At 57.5% G+C, this 18851-nt stretch overlaps 1 protein-coding gene and 1 long non-coding RNA gene across 2 annotated transcripts; one reads left to right on the forward strand and one right to left on the reverse strand.

Annotated features, from left to right (window-relative positions):
* Positions 1-481: 481 nt before the first annotated feature.
* Positions 482-17603, forward strand: KCNN3 (potassium calcium-activated channel subfamily N member 3). The gene is made up of 8 exons (XM_032093630.1): positions 482-1354; positions 4260-4355; positions 7473-7891; positions 11507-11648; positions 13334-13444; positions 14709-14836; positions 15008-15077; positions 15517-17603. Exons 1-8 carry the CDS (start codon positions 638-640, stop codon positions 15811-15813), a joined length of 1980 nt encoding a protein of 659 aa, XP_031949521.1. The 5' UTR covers positions 482-637; the 3' UTR covers positions 15814-17603.
* Positions 1538-3028, reverse strand: LOC116436485. Its single transcript, XR_004237024.1, has 3 exons — positions 2813-3028; positions 2459-2594; positions 1538-2353 (listed from the first exon to the last, which is right to left on the reverse strand). It is a non-coding gene; the product is annotated as an uncharacterized LOC116436485 (long non-coding RNA).
* Positions 17604-18851: the final 1248 nt, after the last annotated feature.

Raw genomic sequence — 18851 nt, forward strand, 5'->3', positions numbered from 1 at the left:
ATATCTGCTCCTCTCCTGCAACAGCTGGGCACGGGGGGTGGGGGTGGTGGTTCTTGGGTGGGCTGGGGGTTTTGAGGGGGGATTATATATACATATATATATATATATATGTATATATATGTATCCCATACTCTGGGTCTACCATTAGCCTGACCCCGACCTTGGGGACATCGTGAGACACACACCCCCAACACCCCCAGAATGGGAACACCTGCTCCAGCTGCTGCTCGTAATCTCCAGCCTCTAAGAGGATTAAGGGGATTATATAAAAGGAGGGGAGATGCCCGTGCGGGCACTCAGTGGGTTAAACAGATGAGGGGTCGTTCGGGACTTGTCCGTCGGGGCGCACTGGTGCAACCCGGTGCACTACAAGTCCCGAACGACCCCGCAGAGATGCAGGAACCGGGGGTGTGATGGGGGGGGAGATACAAAGCGGGGAGCGGGCGGGGATGATGTCAGCCTGCGGGGAGCCCCAGCGTGGCCAATGGCGCTGCGGGGCCGGGCCAGCGGCAGCGGCGGGGGCGGTGGCGGCGGCGATAGCGGCGAGAGCACGGAGCCCATTCATGATCCAGCGAACGGGGCCGGTGGCAAGTAAAGCGGAACCGGTGCCCTGTAAAGCGGCGCCGGTACCGCCGTCATGGAGACATCGGGGCATCTCCACGATTCGGGCGTGGGGGACTTGGAGGAGGATGGTCGGTGTCCCTGCCCGTTACCGGGGGATGAACGGTCACCGCCGCCGCCCTCCGCGCTGCCGCCGCTCCAGCACAGCCTGTTGCACTCCTCGCCCGGGTCGTTACGGGCCCCTCCTCCTCCTCCCGCCGCCCCCGCCGCCCTCCACCCTTCCTCCCGCCACGGCAGCCAGCTCAACCTCGGCGACCACCCAGCGGGCTCTGGGGTGGCTAGCAGCAAACACCGGCAGCCCAGCCCCTTGGTTCATCGGCGGGACAGCAACCCCTTCACCGAGATTGCCATGAGCTCCTGCAAGTACAGCGGGGGGGTGATGAAGCCCCTCAGTCGACTCAGCGCATCCCGACGGAACCTCATCGAGGCCGAGCCGGAGGCACAACCCCTGCAGCTCTTTGGTGCCGGGGAACCGCCTGAAATTGTTGTCTCACGCGAGGACAACCATGCACCTGCCACCCACCGTCCCACCCGCCCGCCTGCCCGGCCAGCCCCCACCACCTTTGCCAAGGGGCCCAAGCGCAAGGCACAGAACATTGGCTACCGGCTTGGGCACCGCCGGGCACTGTTCGAGAAGAGGAAGCGCCTCAGCGACTACGCGCTCATCTTCGGCATGTTTGGCATTGTCGTCATGGTCATTGAGACCGAGCTCTCCTGGGGGCTCTACTCCAAGGTACCAACGGGGCCAGGGGTGTGTGTGTGCGGGGCTGGTGGCACCAGATGGTGCCTGGTGGGGTGAGCATGGAGCCATTTGCTTCATCTAGTATCCCATGGGATAAACATGGAGCTCTTTGGCCCATCTGGAGTGGAGCAGGGTCAGACAGGCTGGCTGGTGAGTGACAGGATGTTCCAGAGCTTTAGTAGATGCCACAGCCACAGGTGTTGGACAGGATGACCACCTGGCTGGAGGCGTGGGGGCTGTGTGCTGGTGGGTGCTCTATCGAGTCCTGCCCCATGCACTTGCAGCAGCAGGCACCGACCCACTGAGGTCTGTGGTGCCTGTTGCTGGCATGGCAGTGCACTCCTCAAAAACACTGTGCCCTCGGCGGTGCAGCAAAGCACCCCCTCCCTCCTCCGCCTCCTCCCCCACACCCTTTCCTGCCTTTTTTTTTCCATTTTTTTTTTGCAGGACAGTGTCTTTTATTTATAATTCTCCCCCCCACGTCCCTTCCAGCTCCTGCTCCCAGGCTGCGCTGGTTGGCAGCGATATGAATAACTCTTTGTATAGACATCTGTCATGTTATTTATATCTATCCAGAAAGGGGAAGGCATCAGCACCCCCACCAGCACCCATGGGCGTCAGCGGGACGGCACTGCTGAGGGGGCTGGGGTGCAGCCAGCGGGGGTCCCCATGCCATGGTGCCGCCAGTGGAAGGGAAGAAGCAGGGTGGGAAGGGGCTGCTCACCACTTCCTGCCATTATCCGGCATGGGCAGCGGGGAGGGCAGTGTGAGCAGAGGAGGTGGAGGAAGGGAGGCATGTTGCCGGGGTCTTGTGGGTTTGGGGAGCCCTGCTGCCTCCCCACAGAGGTGCCTCATGGGGCGGTTACTGAGCCCCGTCTTTCCATGGCTGCCAGGGTCAGTGGGTGTGTGGGGGCTGCGGGCAGCAGTTCCACTGCTCTGTCTGAGGCAGGGGCATGCCTTGGTGCCAAGCTGGCATCCCTGGCACCCTTGCTGAGAGAGAAAGATGCTTCAATGCCAGCACCTTTTTCTGGTGGTTCCCACTCCCCTTTGGCAGGAGCGAAGCCAAACCACCATCCCCCAACCTGCATCTCCTACCTGTTGAGTCGCAGCCGCCCTCACAGGCTCCACATGCCTGCATGCCTGCTGCCAGGGGGACTGTCCACTCTTACCAAGCTGCCAGCAGTACTGCTACTGTGCTCGCTGGCCCCACGACTCTGAGCTGCTGTGTCAGCTGGGGAAGACCCCATGAGTCAGCGCTGCTGCCATGCAGCAGCTGTGACACGCTGCTGCGCCCCTGCCCCGCTGTGACACAAACAATTGTGCCGACAGCCACAGGGTGCAGGAGAGTCCCTGGCTCCGGCCTCCGCAGGCCCTTGGCCAGATTTGCAGCAGCGAGCGACCGTGTATAAATCCCCCCACAACAGCCCCCGGTGAGAAACCAGCACTCACCAGCAGGGACATGACCATGAGTGTGGGAGTGCGTGTGATCAGGGCTGGCTGCCTCTGTGCATTTGGGGATGTCAGCACAGCTCCAACTCTGCCCCATGGCCCCAGCCACGCCACCTCATGCTCCCAGCCAGAGGGTGCCAGGGCTGAACTGGGAAGTGGCCAGGGTTTGCCTGCTCCCTGCCTGTCAATCGATTGTGGGCAGGACAGGGCCTCTCCTGCCCACAGGACAATATTGCTGCTTCCCACCACTTGTGCAACACCACCAGAGTGAAGCATCCTGCCACCCACATGGTGGAACAGGACATGTGCCAGGGGTGCCAAGGTCTTGCCCCACTTCAGCCAAGACCCCATGTTGTTTGCTGCGAGCATGGGATCCAGGAATGGCTCCTCCTGACAGGTCTCTTCAGACCCAGCACTGGCAGGAGGCATTGGTAAACATAGTATGTAACACTTGCCAGGTGGGGCAGTGGGTGCCCGTGCATCAGGCAGGGTTTGTGTGCCTGGGAAGGGTCTTGCTAGAGCCACCTTGGCATGATGCTGCCCCAGAGTTTGCCTGTTAATAGCTAGTGTTTAGTCCCAGCACTTTTCTCAGCACCAGCCATTATATCCACACAATTGCACAGCCAGAGCCAAGTTGTTAACAATGCAGTGCCGCCTCCGCAGCAAATAGTCCCTTCTCTGCATGCAAACACCCTGTGGAGATGAGGAGCACTGGGGAGAGGGAGCCAAGCAAGGCTGAAGCCAGCCCAGCACGCTGGGGAGCCATGAGTGTGCCAGGTCTTATTAGCATGCCATGAGTGTGCCAGGCCTCACCATGCTGGGGCTCGGCATGCTGGGGATGGTGTGGAGGTGTGTAGTGCAGTAGTGAGGGGGTTGGTTTGGGAATAACACCTTGGTGAAGGGCTGCCAATGCCCTAGCATCAGTGGGGCTGGATTGTGGCTGGCACGCACGTGAGTTTACCAGTATCCAAAGGGAACAGTGACTCCTGCTTTTCCCAGTGGGGTTCTGGGGACCCACCAGTTCAGCCATCAGCGAATCAGGGGCTGGTTTAATTTACATAAGACTAAGCAGCAGGAGGGTCTAGTTAGATCATCTGTTTGGATACCATAACACTGGGCTCAGGCTAGACGGGGCCAGGGCACTGGCATCGCACATCTCAGAGGGGAGGCTGGGAACTGCACTCGGCAGAAGAGAATTAAAAAAGAGTTTTGGAGAGAGGGCATGTGGTGCTGGTGGTACCAGCGGTGCCAGTGATGCTGGTGGTACTTATGTGCCCTTACTACCATGCCGAGCTGCTTGGGGGGGAAGCTGAAGCAGCAAAAGTGCTATTGAGGACAGGGACAGCAGGTGTTGGGGGGCAGCATCTTCTTTGGGGTGTGGAGTCCAGTGCCAGCAGAGTCCCACAGCTGTGTACCTCCTAATGCCTTCCCTGCTTTCACCCTGCAGGACTCCATGTTCTCCCTGGCCCTGAAATGCCTTATAAGCCTCTCCACCGTCATCCTGCTGGGCCTCATTATCGCCTATCACACACGGGAGGTGCAGGTAGGTCCTGGCATCACCAGTGCCTAGCAAGGGGCTGCTGTGGGGTTTGCCGACCACCTGGGTGGGACACAGTACCTGAGCTCGCATCCTGCTCCATCCTGGAGACTCCTTCCTCTTTGTCAGGGTCTTGGGGGGCAGTGAGGATTCTTGGGGGGCAGTCAGACCAGGCACCAAGGGGGTCTGTCTGGGCCCCGGGTGCCTGGCAGATTTGCTGGTGGCTTGGGGAGACTGTAACCAGGAATGGCTCAGACCAGTCAAAGTGCCAAGAAAAGCCATGAAATCCTTTTCTAATCAGGGCTGCACACTCTCTTCCTCCCTGGGAAGTTAAAGGACTCCTAGTTTTTTCCAGGAAGGCTGTGCTTCCCTGTGCGACCTAGCTTTGGCACAATGCCAGCCTGTTTTGGGCACGGGAGGAATGAATCACCAGTCAGGAGAAGGAGCATCCTGGGAAGGGATGTCAAAGCCCCTGGCCCTGAGTGCACCATAATCCCACCTTGTCCCTCCTGGGGCTGGGGGACTGAGGGGTTTTGCTGGCAGCAGCATCCCACTCCCTGCCTGCCTCTGTCCGGGCAGCCCCCAGTCCAGCTCAGCCTGCCTGCATGGGGACCAAGCCTGGGGGTGAGGTACTCAAGGCAAATATTTGAGAGCTCTGGTTCTTGCTGGGATAATATTTACCCTGGGATGACGGTGGTTGGGGTCAGCCGGGCGAGCCGTGCCCCTGGTGCTCAGTGTTTCCTCCGCTTGTTGTTCCTGGCAGTGGGTTGTGCAAACACAACATCCACCCAGGCGACACACAGGTCATCCCACCTCTCCTGCCTTGACCAGAGCCAAAGTCCCACTGCTGTCCCTCTGCACATGGGGACTGAACCTCACCATGGTCCTGGCTGCTCTGCCAGGCCAGTTACACTGTCAAGACAGGGAATTAGATGAATTTGACTTGATCTGCTCCAAAGGAAGTTGTGCTGGCTGCTGGTTGCCCTATGTGTTATAAAGTGTTCTGAAGGACTTGTTGATAATCCAGCTGAATGGAATGGGGCTGCCAGAGCTGTAAATCCTCAACTTCTTGTACCTCTCAGCCAAGGTGGGGAACTGTGCTCCCTGGCCAAGGCACTTTTCAGACCTCCCAGCCTCTGGGAAACAATGACTTCAGCCTCTTCCCTCAGGATTCCCTCTTCCTCTCTTGTCCAGAGCAGCTGTGGCTGCCTCATCCCTGGAAGTGTTCGAGGCCAGGTTGGACGGGGCTTGGAGCAACGTGGTCTAGTGGAAGGTGTCCCTGCCCATGAAAGGGGTTGGAATAAGATGAGATTTAAGGTCCTGTTCAACCCAAACCAGTCTGTGATTCTATCATCCTACTAATTGTGTTAATTAGTCCTTTGGGATACTTGAGGGTCTTCCTGTGCCTCAGTTTCTCTGCTATCCTCTGCCAGCACCACACTATCATCACAACATGTGAAGGACAGCAGTGCTGGCAATGCTGCCATCTCCTGCCAAGGTGTTTTGGGGGGGCAGAGACCCCTTGTCCCTGTACTTGGAGTGCCTGGGGCTGTTTACACTTTTGGTGAAACTTTAGTCCCCATGAGGTGTCTTGGTAGCTTTCCTTGGGCTTTGTTTGTCTGGAGATGTGGTGGCTGACACTCTTGTTCCTTCCCCTGCTGGAGCCAGTGATGCTGGATATGTCGGGGAATGCCCCCTTGGGTACCACTGAACCACACTAGGTTTCCATGGAAACCCATATTGATGCTTTACAGGTACAGAACTGAGAGGGGCTGGCTCAGGGGAATCCTGCCCAAATCCTCTCTTGCTCCTTCCCTTCCCTGGCTTATGCCACCCCCCACCATGCAGTCAAAAGGCTCCTGCCTTTTCCCTCTTGCTAATTTGTTTATTTTAACACCCTTTTCCAGGAAGGAATAGGCTGTCAGCTTGCTAAATGCCTGAGGATCTCCCTTGACAGCTTGGAGCATTTTTGTAAACAATTTCTCAAACAAAGCAGCTAAAAGGAGCAGAGTTTTCCCTACAGAAAGGGAGGTGGCTGGGACAGCCACTCCATGAGTCAGTCCTGGTGGCTCCTGCCATCCCCAGGGAGAGCCCCAAGTGCTGTGCCATGCCAGCAAGGCGGCTGGCACAGGTGCACTGAGGCCTCTGGCAGGGCAGGAGGGTTGTTCCTGGGCTCAGTGCCAGCTGGGGCCATGCTCCCCACCCACCAGTCATCCGCTGCCCTGGCTGTGTGCAGCCCTGGATCAGTGAGCAAGCCAGCATCGTTTCATGCTTGCAGGGTTGGGGACGTGGACAGTAGCACCGGCTGCCACATCCCCCTTGGATCCCTTCCTGGTGGCTTCTTTGCCAAGTGCTGCTTGCAGAGAGGCCCTGAGCACATCCCTGCTGCTGTGGGTGATACTGGTGTCCCCACCACACCAGGGAGAAGCCGATGGCAGCCTCAGGACAGCCCTGCCGAGGCAGGAGAGGGTGGGTGACTCCCAGGGCTCTGACAGCATCCCAGAGAGGCCAACTGAGCTGCCATCTCCCCAGCTCCTGCAGAGACCCCAACTCCATCACTGATGATGGGAGAGGAGCTGGTGTACCCAGGATGAACTGTCAGTTGCCATGACAACTGGATCCCATCTCCGCCGGCAGCTGGATGCTCTCGCTGTGGCGTTCACTCCCCAGAAATTGCCCTGGCACCCAGGTGACTGTCAGTGAAATCAGTGCAGCACCAGGAGCACAGGGGCTGGGGTGGCTCATGCTGGTGCTCTGTGGCACCACGGCTTGCCCATCTCCGTGGCCTGGGTGAGGGGGACATTTTGGGAGGTGGGCTCCTGCCAGACAGAGTTTGAGTGAGCTGTCCCCATGCTGTGCCTGGGTGTGTGCTCTGGGCACCTTAAAGCTTTTGGTGTCCCCTGCAACGTGACCATGCCCAACACACTTTAGCAGGGCAGCAGAGAGGTTGGCGGTGGCTCATTCCCACATTTTTCTTCTCCGTCCATCCCCAGCACTCCTGGATAAACCACACCCAGCTGCTTTTGGCTCTGGTGTCAGACCCCCACTGTCTATGGAGGGAGGGATCCCAGTGGGCAAGTTGTCTGGGGCCACTAGTAATCGTGTGGTTTTGCATCTTGGTAGCTCTTTGTGATCGACAACGGAGCTGACGACTGGCGGATAGCGATGACCTATGAGCGCATCCTCTACATCAGCCTGGAGATGCTGGTTTGTGCCATACACCCCATCCCTGGGGAGTACAAATTTTTCTGGACAGCTCGCCTGGCTTTCTCCTACACACCTTCTCGGGCAGAGGCTGATGTGGACATCATCCTGTCCATCCCCATGTTCCTGCGCCTCTACCTGATTGCTCGGGTGATGCTGCTGCACAGCAAGCTCTTCACTGATGCCTCCTCACGCAGCATTGGGGCACTCAACAAAATTAACTTCAACACCCGCTTTGTCATGAAGACACTCATGACCATCTGCCCTGGGACAGTGCTGCTGGTCTTCAGCATTTCCCTCTGGATCATTGCTGCATGGACAGTCCGTGTGTGTGAGAGGTGAGAGGGGTTTAGGATGCACTGGAATTGGGGTGCTTTGGGATTCACAGCGGTTTGGCATGAGCAATGGTTTGGGGTATGTGGCAGTTCAGGATGCTTGGCAGTTCAGGATGCTCGGCAGTTCAAGATGCTCAACAGTTTGGAATGCTTGGTGGTTTGGAATGCTCGGCAGTTCAGGACAGCACAACAAGCAGCAGTTTGGGATGTGCAGAGGTTTGGGATGCTTCATGGTTCAAGATGTGCAATGGTTCAGGATGTGCATGATGATGTGCAGTGGTTCTGGATGCTCAGCAGTTTGTGATTCAGGATTCATGGCAGTTTGGGATGCTCAATGGAGATGTGGTGTCCCAACACCCAGCCGGAGGGATGCAGGGCTCTGGAGCCTCAGCAGCCACGGGTTCCCTCCACTGAGCCCTGTTATTATCAGATGATAAACTGTCTACACAGGCAGGAAGCAGAGCAGGGTCAGCACTGTCCTCACAGTGCAGTACCTGGGCCAGGCAGGGTCCTCGTACAAGGGGACAGTGTGTGGTGCCAGAAGCCCCAGGAGCACAGGTGGGGGACATGGAGAATGGTGGGAGCCTGGGGGGCTGTGTATGGGGAGAGGCCAGAGGTGCTGATGGTGAGTGACAGGGCCTGGCTCAGGCTCCAGCATCACTGAAACTGACTGCCATGACAACACTGCGGTGACAAACCCACAGCCTGATGGCATGATGCCAGCATCGGCGTGCTCAGCACCGGGGTTGCTGTGGCGACCGGCCTGGTGGGTATCACTGCACCTCCATCTCTCAGGGACCTGCCACCACTCTTTGTCTACTGAAGGAACCAGGGGGCTGCGCTGGTGGCATCCCAGTGCTGTGCCAGAAGGTTTTCTCCACAGCCACAGTGCAAGGTGCCAGCAGCACCTGGGGCAGGGAGGGCAGGTCCTCCACAAGCTGTCCTTTTGTGGCAGCTTTGTGTCATCCTTGGAACTAAGGATGGAACTAACTTGGTGGGATCACACCAGCTGGCACCCCAGGGTTACCTGGGACACCCAGATTGCTTGCAAAGTGAGAGGAAGGCCACCCCTCCTCTTCCCCAGGGTGGGACCCATTGCTCTGGTCATGCTGCAAAGGGGCATTAGGGCAGCTGTAAGTGCTGCAGCAGTGGTGTGGGATGGCACACTGAGATTTTATGAGCTTTTACTGGCTGTGTTTGCCTTCCTGCCTCCCTTAATGATGCTCTCCTTATGAGCTGGATCCTCAGGCACTACCTAATTGTGTTTGAGAAATTGTGGTTTATGCCTCCTAAACAGGGAGCAGGCAGACAGGCACCCAGGACATACACGGGAGGGTAATCCCACACCTGGTGAGGCTTAGGCTGGAAAATGCAATTAAGAACTATTAGAAACAAAAAAACCCAGAAATTCTGCCGACAAGGCACTGCAGATCATCAGCACCGCAGTTGCCATCACCTCCCTCTATGTACAGAGTGGCAGAAGCGAACCCAGGTGGGCTGGAGATGCGTCAGTCCTGGGGGATGCAGGACTGGGGGAACGCAGAACCCCTGGGACATGCTCCATGCGTGAGGGATGCAACACCCCTTGTGCGTACACCAGCCCTGGGGCTCACACAGCTCCCACAACGGCTACCCCGGATGTGTCCCCCTGTGCACACCGATGTCACTGGCACTGGAAACCAATTTGCTGTGGTTTGCAGGACCATTCCCAACCAGCACCCGCTGGGGCCAGGCAGCTTAGAGGTGGCTGTGCCTCTCCGAGACATGGTCCTCGGGCTGGGGTGGCACGGCCGTGGCACGTCTCCTCGGCACTGTGGTCTCCAGTGTCTGTGGGCGCAGCATCCTCCCGTGCGCGCCGCGGGGCCGCACCTCTCCGAAGGCAGAGAGTCGCTTAGCAACCTCGCCCGCTCGCCCGGCCACCGCACCGCCGCCCGCGGTGCCTGCGCTGCCGCCAGCGCTGCCGGGGCTGCCCGCCGACGGCGCGCACGGGGGCTCGCACGTGTGCCTGGGCGAGTGCCTGGGCGTGCAGCCAGCCCGCTCCCGGACGGGGCTGCAGCCAGCCCCGAGCACCGGCTGCGGCTGCCCGAAGCGATGGGGTCGGTTCAGCCGGGATGGTGCTACCACAGTGGCATGGCGTGGCAATAGGGTGATGCTCGCAGCCGCCACAGTTGTGAGGGTGGCCATGGCCTTAGTGGGGGCGGGCGGACAACGGGACAACAGAAAGTGGTGCTGGGGTCTGACTGATTGCAGCAACCCTTGGCATAAGCAGGTGGCCCCTCTTCCTGCCCACACCAGCTGTGGCACATGCCAGCCCCTCTGGTTTATCAATTCTTGCTCAAAGTGCTGCTCAGAAGAGTAAATGCCCCTCTGTCCAGTAGGCCTATAACTCCCTTGTCCAGCATGATGCTCTCGGGGTTGTCCCCTCAGGACATTCCATCCTGCGGGATGAGGTGGGCTCAGCTCTCCTCAGGAGAGTACACTGGCCGGGATAAGCGTGCATGCCCCACTGCTGGCGCTGGAGTTTTGGGGAGCTCCACTGTGCTTATGGGCTCTAGCTCCCCTGGCCAACCCTGCCCAGAGTGAGTCTCACCATGGCTGAGGGTGCTTTCTCCTGAACCAGGATTTCATTTGAGTCTCCAGTTGAGGGAAAAACATTTCAGAAGAGGAGAAAACCCAACTGCTCTGCGAGTGATGATCTTGGAGCCGGGATTGCCAAAAGCTCCATCTGTTTTCCCTCTCTGGATTCTGTGAAGAGGCTGGGAGAAGCCTGCCAGAGAGGCAGGAGAACAACCATCCTGTTGATAGTGGGGTAAAGGCACTGCCTGCCCCTGCCAACTTAGGGCTGAGTCCCACTGCAGACTGGGCCAGGCTCTGCTCCGCTGCCAGGAGTCGGCACCGCATCCCTCAGGAAACGTACCTGCATGGTTTGGCTGTGCTTGCGCCAGCCCTGGGGAGCTGGAGGCAGCTGGGGCCCCTGGTTGCGTGTTTGCTGGAGGAGCCACAGCCAATGTCTGAGACAGCCGGAGTGGTCATTGACCTCACATCTCAGCAGGGACCTGGAAAATTTGCAGCATTCCCAAAGCTGCAGCCACTCCACATATGCTGTGTCTTGAGCGTGTGAGCTGTTCCCCTGTTCCTGAAAGCCAAACACATGCCAGAGGCTCGATAGGATCCATCCCTAGAAGTTCTGCTGGGGCTGCTGACAGTACAGTCTTCTGGGGCTGCACAGCCCAGGCTGCAGCACCAGCAGGATGCAGGCGAGGATGCCCACGGTGGGCTGCTGTGGTCAGGGGCTTTGCAGAGCCACAGCTCTTTCTCCCATCAGCCAGTTCTCACTGCAGCAGCACATGACACTGGGGACACCCGACAGGACTGGGATGTGGTGACAGGCCTGACTGAAAGCAGAAGCCCTTTCCACTGAGTTTTTGCTCTCATTTTGTCCATGCGGGTTTTCCAGTGCCAGAAGTTGTGCAACCACTGCTACTATGGCACATCCCACTGTATTGTTAATCCTGTACCCTGTGCACAGCCCGCGCTGGGGAAGCCACGGTACCCCCATTTCTGCCACATCCATCCCTGTCCCCTGCTGTGACGCTGATGTCCGTGTCTCCTTGGCAGGTACCATGACCAGCAGGATGTAACCAGCAACTTCCTGGGTGCCATGTGGCTCATCTCCATCACCTTCCTCTCCATTGGCTATGGTGACATGGTCCCACACACCTACTGTGGGAAGGGAGTCTGCCTGCTCACTGGCATCATGGTAAGGGCCATGCCAAGCTGGTTGTCCATCCTGTGGGCTCTGCCTGTCTCCATTGCAGAGGCAGGGCCACTGGATTTTACGGGGACCTGTTTCCCACCTGTTTTGTCCACGTACAAGGCCTAATGGCTTCAGGTCTGAGGTCTCATAGCCTGGAAGTTGATAGAGTTGTCTCGGCTGATGAATTTCAGGTGGATTTGGACCCACATTCAGTAAGGTAGGAGGCCCTTGGTGGAGTCCCTGGTGGATGTCACCAGGGAGCAGAAGGGCACCTGAGTATCCCTTGGCCATCCGGTCCATACCATCTGGCTTCCATTGCTCATCTGCCATGGCTTCCTTTCCTTCTGGCCAAAAGGTCACCATTCTCCAGGGCCTCCAGCGTACCTGCCCCAAGGCGCTGATGAGATCTCCTGGCTTGTGGGACTTTCTAGCCCAGGCTGCTGAAGGAGCAGCTGGGGGCCCTGTGGTCACAGCTCCTCCACAGATCCACCCCAGCCATCAGCACCCTGGCTCTGCCTGCCTCAGCTCCAGGCCCTGGGGATGGAGCCATCCCTCCTCCCAGCTAGGGCAGCCCGAGCTGACACCCCATGAGTACCATCAGTTGTGGAGGCTCCACCAAGGGGTATTAATTCTGTATTATCTGCAAGTCCTTGATCAGTCTTGGATGAGGTCAGATGCAGCAAGGCTGCTGTTAGTGGTGGGAGCCAAGCAAGGGAGAAAATCCCTGTGGATGGGGTGATGCAGCAATTGCCAGCAGAGGAGAAGCTGCTGGCTCAGCCGAGGGGATTCCGGTGCTGCAGGCTCCCAGAGCTCTTCCCTAACCAGTGGTTACTTTGAAGTGAGACACCATCTGGCAAAGTGTCCCCCCACACCCAGCACAGCCCCCCCACCCCTGGGAACGGAGACACTCGTGTCCACTGGAGCTGGAGGCTTTGCTGGGCTTCCCCACTCCCAGCACCAGGGGTGGTCGCCCTGCCAGGAACAGGGAGGTGGCGGGAGTTGAGAGTGTGCAGCAGGACCTTTGAGGATGCTGAAGGATTCAGCTCAGGGTATGAGGTTAATTAATGACTCTTTATTAAATTAAGGAGAGCTTGCCAGGCTGACAGCACTCTGCCAGAGCACTAGGGGGAAGCGACTCAGCTGGTAGGAGCAGCAGCAGGCAGAGCTCAGGAGCACAGCATGGAGGCTCTGCAAAGAGCACCTTGGCACAAATGTGCACTGGAGATGATGGCTGCCACACAGATCTGGCCCTGATTGCTGGGATAAGCGAGTTCCCAGCTAGTGCAGTTGGGATGCATGGCAGTTTGAAGGGTCCTGATTTGGAGCCTCTTCTCTGCTCTCACCCATGTCGCCTGGTGCTTCCCCACTGCTCTCCCACTCCAGACCTCTCTTGGGAGTGGAGGGCTCCCCATCTCACAGGGCACTGGCACGGGGCAGATCTCTGGCCCACAGTGGCACAGGCTCACCACTGACCACTGCTGACCTTGTTAATAGCCCTGGCCTCTGCCATTAGTTACACAGCCTATCATCAGCCACTCAAGGACATCCAGGCTCTGTAATATCTCCTTGTTAGGATAATGGGGAGGACATGTAGCTTTAGTTAATTAGTGGATTGCAAGGATGAGGGTGGGAGTGCTGGTGTTACAAGAAGATAACAAACTGTTTCCCCAACTGATGTCCCTGCACAGGGTGCTGGATGTACAGCACTGGTGGTGGCTGTGGTGGCCAGGAAGCTGGAGCTCACCAAAGCTGAGAAGCACGTCCACAACTTCATGATGGATACACAACTGACAAAGCGGGTAAGGTGCCATGGGGGACAGCAGGAGTGGGGGCCATGTTGTGTGCCAGGAGCTGGGGATTTGGGCTACCATGGCAGGAGGAAGGTGTAAGCACCTCTGGATCCTGTGGGTACCACAGTGGAAGAAGGCGGAAGCATCTCTGAGTGAGGGTACAACAGGAGAGGAAGGTGTTGGCATCTTTGGATGTGGGTCCTGCAGGTACCGCTGCTGAGGATGTTGTCCAAGTGCTGTGGATGCAGCACAGGCACAAGTGTTACACTGAGACAAAGAGCACCAGTTCTGTTGCAGGGATTTAGGTGACACTCCCTCTAGGAGCATACTCCCTCCTCTTCCAGAGCATGATCTCACTTCTCTTGGTGTCAGGAAGAAAACTGGATGTCAGTGATTAAGTGCCCACTACGGATAAGAACCACATGGTGAGGCTCCCCTGAGGAGGGACCCAGAGCCTGCAGTGGGGCATCCATGGGGTCACTGTCATACAGGGTCTGGTGTCACATCCCTGGTAGCCTGCGGGAGCTGCAGGAAGTCTCTGGTCTCGGCAGCTTTGTCATGGCAAAGCATTGGCAAACCAACAGTGGCGTGTCATATAATGGGCTCTGCACACTAGAATATGTTTTAGAGGGTATGGTGGCAAAATGAGCATCAGTGCAGCCCTTGGAAAGGAAACCAGTGGTGGTATGCAACCAGGGCACCCACTTCACCCCAGAGAGCAGAGCCCCAGACAGCCCTGACACCCCAGGAATAGTCAGGACCTTGGTGTGACCGGGCTGGGAAAGCAAAACAGCTGGTCAGCCCCACTCCACTGGCCATTGATATGGATCTGCAGGCTCCATGCCAGGCAGACGACAGCCAGTTCCTCCTGGAACGAGCAGCAGAGCTGCGGTTTAGCTGGGGAGTCTGCGGAGTCACGTCCCAGTGCCAGCAGCACAACTGGGACCTGCCGAGAGGGCAGATGGGTGCAGGAATCAAGAAAAACTTGGGGATTTTTTTTTCTTGAGGCTTTGTGTGTAGGCAAAGAGCCAGGTGCTGGAGCATGAGTGCAGAGTAGGATGGGGATGTGGGTGCTCTGCCTTCTCTTACTCCTGCTTGAGCTGCCCATCATCGCTTGCAACAGTCCAGGACACCGTGCGGGTGCAAAGCCGAGCGCCTCACGCCAGCTGGGGCAGGTCAAGTGCTCTTGCAACACTGGTTCACAGCAGAGCCAGACCAGTGTCTCTGTGAAATCTCACATGGCTGGTGACCTGCAGCAACCCTTCCTTTTCAGATCAAGAACGCAGCAGCCAACGTCCTGCGGGAAACATGGCTTATCTACAAGCACACCAAGCTGCTGAAGAAGATTGACCATGCTAAAGTCAGGAAGCACCAGAGGAAGTTCCTACAAGCCATCCACCAGTAAGAGGCTGTGCGGTGGGCTGGGGGCAAACTGAGCTCCAGATAAACCAGGATCCTGTCCCTGGCAGGGGTGTGGGGACAGTTTTCCATTGCCTGGGATGCAGGCAGGTCTCCAGATGCACTGTGAAACAGGGGAGGGAGTACAGCCATGTGCTCTTTCCTTCTCCCCAGGTTACGGAGCGTGAAGATGGAGCAGAGGAAGCTGAGTGACCAAGCCAACACCCTTGTCGACCTCTCGAAGGCAAGTCCCACAGGGACCCTGGGGCTTGGCCAGACTACCTGAGTGTTTTTCTTCACTCGGAAAAACTAAAGCAGCCTGGCTGACCTCAAAATGCTCCGACTCAGTAAATGTCAGCAAGGAATAGCTGCTATGGGGCGGCTGCCCTTGCAAAGCAGGAGGAAATGCACGTACATGAGCCAGGGGTTCCCTGCAACCCTTTTTGCAAGGGATACCACTTCTCAGCAGCACAGGGCCAGCAGAGCTTCCTTGCTTTGATGGCCAAGCATGAGCAAAACTGCAGTCACAGAACCCTTGGAGGGGCTGCAACCTGGGGCGGGCTGAGATGGGGCAGCTCTCAGGGCAGAAAGGGGTAAAGGAATGAGCTCTGCCAGCAGCAGCAGCACTAACCCCTCCAGCCATGGTGCTAACCCTGCCACTGTCCCCTGTGTCCCCTCCCCAGATGCAGAACGTGATGTACGACCTCATCACCGAGCTAAATGACCGCAGTGAGGACCTGGAAAAGCAGATCAGTGGCCTGGAATCCAAGCTGGAGCAGCTCAGTGCCAGCTTCAACTCCCTGCCCCTGCTGATGGCCGACATGCTGCGCCAGCAGCAGCAGCGCCTGCTTGCCGCCGTCCTGGAGGCCCGGGGGGTCAGCGTGCCGGTAGGCACCCCCCAAACACCTCTCTCTGAGAGCCCCATTGGGGTCAGCTCCACCTCCTTCCCCACCCCTTACACGAGCTCAAGCAGCTGCTAAAATGCAGCCCCTCAACCCCACTGTGGACAGGGGAAGCATTTCCACACAGATCATGAGGTCTCTGTGAACTTTCTTCTGGTCCTTGAACCGCTGCAGGACCCTTCAGCTGGAGCCAGTGGGACCAGCAGTGCCGAGCAATGCTCGGAGCTTTGCCAACGCCTTGGTATCGGGAATTGCATCCCCATTCAGGTGCCTCTACACGTGGTGAAGGAAGGGGACAGAAGGTGATGCCTCGGGCCAGCCTGTGCTGCGGCATCCAGTGGCAGACGGAAAACCCACGCTCAATCTCAGGTCTTCACATTTGAAAAAACAAAACAAAACAAAACAAAACAAGACACCAAGTCAGAAGCACTGAAGCAACGGAGACACCGGAGGGAGAGTTTATCTCCCTGGGGCACTCCCCTTGCCCCCTGCCCCTCTCACCATTGCCAAACCTCGCCAGGCAGATGCCAATGTGGGAGGTTCCTTATGCAGGCTCTGGCTGACGCTGCCTATGCTCCCTGCCATCCCATCTCCTTGCCAGGACCCACAGGACAGCCCCTTCACATTGACAGCTGGGTGACAATGTCTGGCTGTAACCTTCCTGGGGAGTTCTCTGGAGCTGTGAGTGTTTTCTACCCAGGGAAGAGCAATGGACACTTCTTCTTTCTGGTCCTTAGTGTCATATCCTGCCTGGAGACACATGCCAGAGCCAGGAAAGCGGTGCCTACAGCGTGCAGGGTCACGCACGGGCTGCCCCAGCCAATGTGTTGGTGGCCAGTGATGGGGCTGGCAGGCCAGCCCGGGCGCTGGGGGGGTCTCCAGGTGCTCACATCACTGCCTGCTGGGAGCCTCTCAGCATTTTGCAAAGCCAGTGGGCTCTTTGCAGCAGTCTCAGAAGTGCTGGATGAAACACCTCACCAGCTCCAACCACCTCCACTTGTGCTGGGAACACAACTGGGCTCCCTGCCTGAGCCCAGTTGGCAGTGTCAAATCCACCAGGATCAAGCAGGAGCTCACTGGCAAGTGATGTGGTAGCAGGGGCAGGTGCTTCATCTGTTTAAAACAAAGCCCATCGCCTTTATGCCACTTCTGCTGGGTTTGGTGGAGGGCAGCAGCACTCTCTGGCAGCATCTTGGCAATGGCAGTGCTGCCCATGCCTGCCAAAGTGCAGCACCTCAGACTCCATTATAGTTTTTGCTGGTGTGCAGCTTCCTGAGGTACCCTTGGCATCACTTGGCTGCTTCTGGAACCAGCCACTTTCTGTTTTGCTTTCACTATTTCTCCCTTTTTCCTCCTCAGTTCTTCCCCAGTGTCGTGTTCTGGCTTTCCTGGATCCTTGCATGGAGCTGTGCGAGGCTCCGACTTTGGGGTTCGTGTTTGCTGCTTTCCATGAAAACTCAGCAGAGAATATTTATCTATTTTTAAACAGATGAAGTAACCATGTAATTACTCTGCAATATTAATTACACCTCACCCAGCAGTGTCAGTAATTGTAATCAGCCACTGTGTTACTCCAGGTATACTCAGCCTGTAATGTTCCCCTTTGTAACTTTTTCCTGTCCATAAATAATGCTGGATTTTGTGCACATATAGGGGCAGAGACACACCATCCTCCTGCACCACCACCCCTACACTCCCAGTGCCGAAGAATTTCTTTGCTGCCAGTGGTGTGAGGTGGTTTCACACCTCCTTGTGCCCTGCAGTTAGAGTTACGTGGAAAATAAGCAGTAGTTAGTGAGGAGTGCTGCCCCCACGCTGGCCCTAGGAGGAGGAGGAGGAGGAGGAGGAGGAAGAAGGCTGTAAGGCAACAGCAGGAGTACTGCAAAATGAGCTGCCTGTGCTGCAGATGTGCTGGTAGCAGGGGACCGAACACGGGCATCCCTGTTGCCTTCATGTAGGCATGTGCCCATTGCTACTGGTCCTTGGCCAGTAGGACATGTTCGGCTTCTGGGAATGAGCTGCTCTTCCAAGCTCTTGTAATTAGTGTCCTTGATATCCCATGGGTGGCTGGGAATTCACTGCTGCCTTGGCAGCCCCCCATGATCTATTCCTAGCCCAGCTGCTGCTCCCTGTATGCCTCTGGGTGTCTCCCTGTCCATCTTGCCCAGCAGAAGCTCCTGCTCATCTCGGTCAGGAGGTTCCCAGCACAGCAATGGAGAAAATGTTAGAAATTCTGAGAAAGAGCCTGAAATGCAGCATTTTCCCTGGCCTGCAGGCAGCTAGTGGAGAAAAATGCTTTCTGGGCCTCAGAGAAGAGCAAACTGCCCATGGCATGGGGCTGTGCGTGGGGCAAGGTGCGAAGACTTGTCCTGGGGCATCAGAGAGCCAGAGGAAGTGTTGATCGTCAAAGATCAATATTGCCAGCAGGAACCCAGGAACCTCCCTACAGGCTCATGATCAAGTTTGGGAAATCCAACCAAGTGAGACAAGAGCAGGCACTGTCAGCTTGCAGGCCCCAAGGCTGGAGGTGGCAAGGAGCACGGTGAGAGTGTTGGAATTGCAACTGGAGCAAGAGATCCTTGTTCTGGGGCAGAGCAGCTGCTGCTGCAGTGGGATTTCGATCCCTGTGCACCCCACAACCTCCCTCCCCTGGCCTCACCTCAGCACAACCTGCACAACCTGCAACAACCCTTCTGCCTGGGACTTGGCAGCCCAGTGTCTGCACCCTATGCCCTGCACCTTGCACCCTACACAACCCCACACACTTATCCCGCCCCCTGCACCCCCCATTCCACACCCCTGAATCCCCATCCCACCCCGTGCAGCCCATGCAACCCACAGCACCCACCCCACACCCTGCACCCCTGTATTTCACCCACACCCCTGCCAGTTCTTCAGCACCGGTGCCAGTAGCCGTGATCCATCACCCTGGGCACCCTACACAGTGGCCAGCACCGACACTAACCCCCCTCCAGCCCCGCTGCCAGGACTGCAGAGCCACCCCGAGGCCACGGTAAGGGCAGGCGTGGTGGGGAGCCCCCAGTGCCATCCAGCCCGGCGCGCCCACCCAGAGCTGCTGCCCTGCTCCCTGACGGCAGCTCTTGGTCACCAGCAGC

Source organism: Corvus moneduloides, chromosome 29 (genome assembly GCF_009650955.1).
Source record: "Corvus moneduloides isolate bCorMon1 chromosome 29, bCorMon1.pri, whole genome shotgun sequence".
In the NCBI taxonomy this organism is placed as follows: Eukaryota; Metazoa; Chordata; class Aves; order Passeriformes; family Corvidae; genus Corvus; species Corvus moneduloides.